The 5,908-nt window shown below is 38.0% G+C and overlaps 1 protein-coding gene across 3 annotated transcripts in view; it reads left to right on the forward strand.

The window, feature by feature from the left end:
* The window catches only part of PSPC1 (paraspeckle component 1), a 54,749-nt gene that overhangs the window by 14,136 nt on the left and 34,705 nt on the right, over positions 1–5,908 (forward strand). For all 3 annotated transcript variants that reach the window (XR_011919886.1, XR_011919887.1, XM_072405165.1), the window contains exons 3-6: positions 516–611; positions 1,059–1,255; positions 1,388–1,472; positions 1,563–1,665. Coding sequence is in view for 1 of the 3 variants with exons in the window: in XM_072405165.1 (XP_072261266.1) it covers positions 516–611; positions 1,059–1,255; positions 1,388–1,472; positions 1,563–1,665 (481 nt within the window). In the remaining 2 variants the exon portion in view is untranslated. The remainder of the gene's footprint in view (positions 1–515; positions 612–1,058; positions 1,256–1,387; positions 1,473–1,562; positions 1,666–5,908) is intronic.

Here is a 5,908-nt window from a genome sequence, read left to right on the forward strand (position 1 = left end):
CAATGATGATTAAGATGATCTCTTTTTTAAAAATCATTTTGGATCGATGAAATTCAGCTCTGATAAACTGTTAATTTTTGTGCTTCCTTAGCTTTTAGGTGTAATCTTAATCTTGTTTTGCTATAACTATAGGATGATATTGGACACTAAGGCTAACCAAATATATTTTTGTCATGAGCAACACAGAAAAGGCAGTGGGAGTTTAGCCAGCTAAACACTTGGCTTAAGTCCTGGTATAAGGGGGAAGGATTTGGGTTCCTATAGTACTGGGCTGACTTTTCATTGGGGCACAGCAGACCCCCTTCCATGAATACCAATTCATAGAAGAGGTCTGCTGTGCTGTGGGGGAATGATTTCTGTGAAGTTGTATGAATATTTAAACTAGGACTTAGTGGGCGTGGAAATTCAAGCATTTCTGGCTTACCTGCCAATTTAACTGTCCCATCCCCTATATGAAAATTATACTGTCTACATATGTGACTTTATTCACAACAAGTATTTTTTTTTCTCTTTAGCACTCCACGACCAGTTATTGTTGAGCCAATGGAACAGTTTGATGATGAGGATGGTCTACCAGAAAAATTTATGCAGAAAACTCAGCAGTATCTAAAGTAAGTTAGCAGTTACTAATATATGAAAATAACTAATAATAATAATATATAACTTTAGTTTATCCCTTTTGTTTACAATTAAAATCATTTAGTTCATTTGTATGTGCTTTGGTGATTTTAATAGATGGTAGTTAAGCTTTTTTGGTCAAGAGGAGTAGATGTACAATCATCCAAAATCTCTAGGAACATATCAACAAGAATTTTTTTCCCCTACCTTCTCTGGCATTTTCATATGGTGGTTCAGCCAACAGATCAGCTGCTTATTTTCACTGCAAAATTGATTCTGCATATTTTTCTATACAGATTGTACAATAGGCTATATTGACTAATAGGCAGTAGAGATGGCTTAAAGACCTTAAAACATGAAAAGCCATAAAACATGATTTTTTTTTTCAACTTTAATCATTCAAAGCTATTTGTCTAACTAAGAATTCTATTTTCTTTCAGGGAAAGAGAGGAACCCCCACGGTTTGCACAGCCTGGAACATTTGAATTTGAATATGCATCCAGATGGAAAGCTTTGTATGAAATGGAAAAGCAGCAAAGAGAACAGGTGGACAGAAACATTAGGGAAGCTAAAGAAAAATTAGAGGCTGAAATGGAAGCTGCTCGTCATGAACATCAGCTTATGCTCATGAGGCAAGGTGAGAACCCAATCCTTGTATATGTAATGATTGTCCTGTTGCAAATTAGGTAGGAAGTTTACAAAGGGTTTCAAAATGCATTAGTTTCACGGTTTTGTTTTTTATGGGAAAAATGTATTTTATCCTTTTTAGATCTTATGCGACGCCAGGAAGAGCTTAGGAGGCTAGAAGAGCTGAGAAACCAGGAGCTTCAAAAACGGAAGCAATTTCATATGAGGTAATCTATACAACAATTGGAAAACTTAATAAAACTTTCTACTGTAGACACACATGAACCTAACCAGTATCTCAACTTAAACTTTTGTAGGCATGAAGAGGAGCAGAGACGACGTGAAGAAGAGATGATTCGTCAGCGTGAGCAGGATGATCTTAGACGACAGGAAGGTTTTAAGGCAGCATACATGGACACTGTAAGTAATTTAAATTTAGCAGCCATTTAGTAGGAAACTGCTTTTTCTGGCAACAATAAAATGGTTTTCCAAGGTTTTGACTTAAGCTTGTTGGTGGATGTGATAAATATTTTGAGCTAAATTTGAACCTACATTCTATACAGAATACTTTTTATTTTTTTTTTTTTTTGCCAGTTTAGAGTTAGGTAACAGATTTGATTACCTACTTATTGTCATGAGAACGCAGCAGTGGAACCTAACCATTGCAGCTCAGAAGTCAGAATTTGCTAAATATGTTAATTGTGTCTGTGTTCTTAGCAAGAGGTAAAGGGAGAAAGTATCACCCCATGAGAAATTACTTCAAAAGCAATGTGAATTCAAAGTTATGGGAAATATGTTGTTTGTGGTAACAATTTGTGGTTGCAAGGAAGGTGAACACACAGAAAGAAGTGAAAGATTTAATGACTACAGAAATAGATAAATGGAAGTCCAGCGAACATGCATATAAGTATTAGCCCAAGGCACCAAGGAAGAGAATTTTATAGAAGAAATAGAGTTTAGTCCACCTTTTCTGGGTGATTATAATTTATTCACAGTGTATTATCATTGGTATGTTAAGGGAATTGTCTTTATTTTATAATAAATATATTGCTTTGACATTGATTGAAGAGGTCAACATAAAAATTATATGAGCAGGCAGGTTCTTTATTGTTAAAGATGATATATAGTCTATGCTCGCTGTTACAAATAATGAACACAACTTGAATGCATTCCATAGATAATGGGGGAAAGTAAATTTGAAATGTATTAACCCCTTTCAAAAAAAATAATTTAGTTTTTAGCAAATAACATTTTATTTGTTATTGTAGGCCGATCCACCAGATATGTTTATGGAGTCTTCTTTTCATTTTGGTTGTTCTGTATTTTTTCAATTCATTTGATTGAATACAATAACAATTGACCTAGTGTTCATTTGTATGTTTGTGGATAATGATTATGGTTTGAATTTGTTAGTGTGTGGACAGTGGTGTGGACGCTGTGAAAGCTTTCCAAATCTAAATGTGATCCTAATGCCTAGGAAATGAGTCTTATAAGCACAACAGCTGTCTTTAATGTGTGGTACACAGGATGTAGAAATGGGTAGAGGAGAAAATCCACTTATTTAAAAGGCAACCTCTACATCCTCAAGAGAAACAAATCAACAAATCGGGCCTAGACAGTTTATATATATGATTAAAAAAGGGTCAATTCTGGCAAATTATCCCTGGTAGGGGCTAGCTGCTTCCACCCCCTTTACCACACCATATGCACTTTCATTTCATTGCCATTGCATTCCTGTGTGGTTTGTGACCCAGTCAACTGACATTTTAATGCAATCTCCTCTTCCTTTCTTAACTTGTTTTATTGGTATGATAGGTGGGTGCGGAAAGGTATCAGGTGGTAAGGGGAAGAAGAGAAATGGTAGGATGTATGGAAAAGGGGAAGAGGAAGGATTATGGTAGGTAGTGGGTTGGATAGGATAAGGAGGATTAACTCTTCTAGTCAGGCAAAGTATGTTGAATTCAATGCAGAAGACCGTAGTGTTCCCCATGATTTGGTAGTAAATGATGCCATTCTGTAGGTCTTCCTAGGTTCATCAAAACCTTCAGAGGGCCCATCACAACAAGAAAGTGACCCGTAATCTATGGACTGCCATAGAAGTGTGCAAATGTACCTATTGTTGATAGTGGAAATGTGCAATGCTGTATATTCTCAATCCTTAGTGCAAGGTCAAATGTGATTGCCATAATATTGTCTACTTTATTGCACGTGTATGTCTCCCCATTGGGAGTCTTTCAGATTCAATTACAAGACCTTTCGTTCTAAACACCATAGGTAAGGGCCTGTATGACTATCCTGGTAATCAGTGAGGCTCAGGTCCAAGTGTCCAGCAATGAGTTTAGAAATAAATGTTCAGACACAATGGCCATAGTCTGAGAATTGTCAAACCAGCCAGTCCAGCACAGCTTTAAAAGCTCATACATGGGCTATGTGGCCTACATGGATGGTGCATGACTTCCTGGAAAAACAATTACCTCACAGGATAGCCTGCTACTCCAAAAGGCTACCTCTATCCAGCCAGGTGACATTGGTTTCTGTGCCATGTTGATGCAGCTCTAGGAATGCCACCATCTCTGTGAAAACCAGTTTAAGGGTGTGTTGATAATCCAGTCACGCTTGCAGAGAGGGTCCCAGAAAATAATTTTGTTAGGGAGGTTCCTAGAACTCCAAGATACATGTGCTTTCATTGCCATCCTAGCTTCTCCTCCCAATATTTATTTACTCTTGTAATGTTATTTGTATAATTTTTGCATGATTGGATCACAGAAATGTTTGCAGCCACTCAATAGGCGTTGATAATGTTTATTTACCTTTTTTCAATGAAAATCATATGGTAAAAAAAACATTTTGTTGTTGGAATTATTTTGATTTGAGTATTTACTTTGCTGTATATGTATATAGGCGAAGTTAAGTTGGTTATGTGTATTCCTTTGTCACAAGGTATCTTGTAATTATACAATTATTAATGTTCAAGAAAACAATTTACACTCTAACCATGCTGTTAAATTACTTATGTATTTGCTTTATATGTTAAAATGGCCATTGGCTTTGTGTAAGCAGTTACATTTCTCATACATTTTGGATTATTAATGTTAATGTCGCCTTTTTTGCAGTCTCCACATGGTCATTGGATCTTCATCTTCTTTTTATATTTAATTGTGTAAAATGTGCTTTGTTTGGGGGTGCCGAAGTTTCAAAGACAGACCAAAAGAACTTTTTTATTTAATTTAGAACTGATTTATTTACAAAATAATATATTTTGAAGGGAAAAGGATACGAGGCAGGGGTGGGAGAAGGGATTTAGATCTATGGACTTGGACATCAGCTTCTCAAAACCACACACAAGCCAGGGTTTTCTCTCCCACCCATCTGCAACTCCAGAGCCAGTCATATTATTGGTACATAATGGAGGTCTCAATGTTCCTCATTGTCCCAGGCCTGAGATTCACTCCTCCCTGCCCTCTTCCAGAGGATTGAATCAATAGTGAACTGGTTTGGGCAGGAAATACCACTAGGAGGTCAAACTTGCCAATGTGGTAATGGTCTTCTGGCATCTGCTCATTGTCCCTGAACAATCCTTTGGTTCTTTTTGATCTGTATCTTAACAGACAATGATGTTGACCGGAACGTGATGACCTAGTTGAAGTCCTATTGGTCACCGATTTTGTAATAGGGCAGAATAAAAGAGAGGAAATAGAAAAGAAAGTATATAAAAAGAGGTAGAACAACAGTTATAATAATAGATACATTTAGATACATTTTTGCCAGCTGATCAGGAGTTCTATACCACCTACTGCGTAGTTTAAAATTGGTTTCTTGGTACCGGCTGCTAATGGAGGCCTTGTGTCCGTAATACAGCATGAGATCTACTTGGTCTTCTGTAAATTTAACGTTAAGGCCCCTCTCCCATTTGGCTACAAAATAAGGCACAGAGTGCATTTAGTTGTAATGTTTACATATAAGAGAGCACACCTCTCAAGGGGTCCCCAGTGACACGCAGGCTTTCTTTGGAAGCGAGGGGACGGTGAAAATCCTGTGTTGGCGGCAGGGATGATATAAAATGCTGGTACTGTATCTTCCTCCACCTATTCAGAAAAGGGAGGGAGCTGTTCTGTGGTGAGCTAGGTGGAAGGCTGCGAAAAATTGGGTAGCTCAGAAAACATCATTGTCCATCCAAATCTTAAAGATCGGGTCCTTTCTACTGGTTGGAAACCTAGGGTGTCCCAGTATAGGAGACATGGGGGAATGGAAGGCAACAATCCCTTCCTCACAAAAATATTTCAACACAACTCTAAACTTCTCCAACTCTTACGGCTGGCATGCCTGCACCAATCTACCGAGCAAGTCAGGTAGACTGCTCTGATACAGTACCAAGTCCGGGAGAGCCATGCCCCCTCTATCTTTTGGAAGGCGGAGAAGAAACTGGTTAAGATGGGGGGGGGGGGGGGGGGGGGGGGGGTTCAGTTTCCAAATTTCAGGAATTCACAGCAAAATTTATGTAACAAATAGAGAGGAAGTCGCATCAGTAAAGTCTGAAGTAAATACAGGAGGCAGGGCATGATGATCATTTTTAAAATGTTACAGCGGCCGAACCACTAAATAGCCCGTTGCCTCCATCTTTGAAGATCTCCATGCATCGTATTGAGGAGTGGTATAAAGTTTA

Source organism: Pyxicephalus adspersus, chromosome 1, assembly GCF_032062135.1.
Source record: "Pyxicephalus adspersus chromosome 1, UCB_Pads_2.0, whole genome shotgun sequence".
Classification (NCBI taxonomy): domain Eukaryota; kingdom Metazoa; phylum Chordata; class Amphibia; order Anura; family Pyxicephalidae; genus Pyxicephalus; species Pyxicephalus adspersus.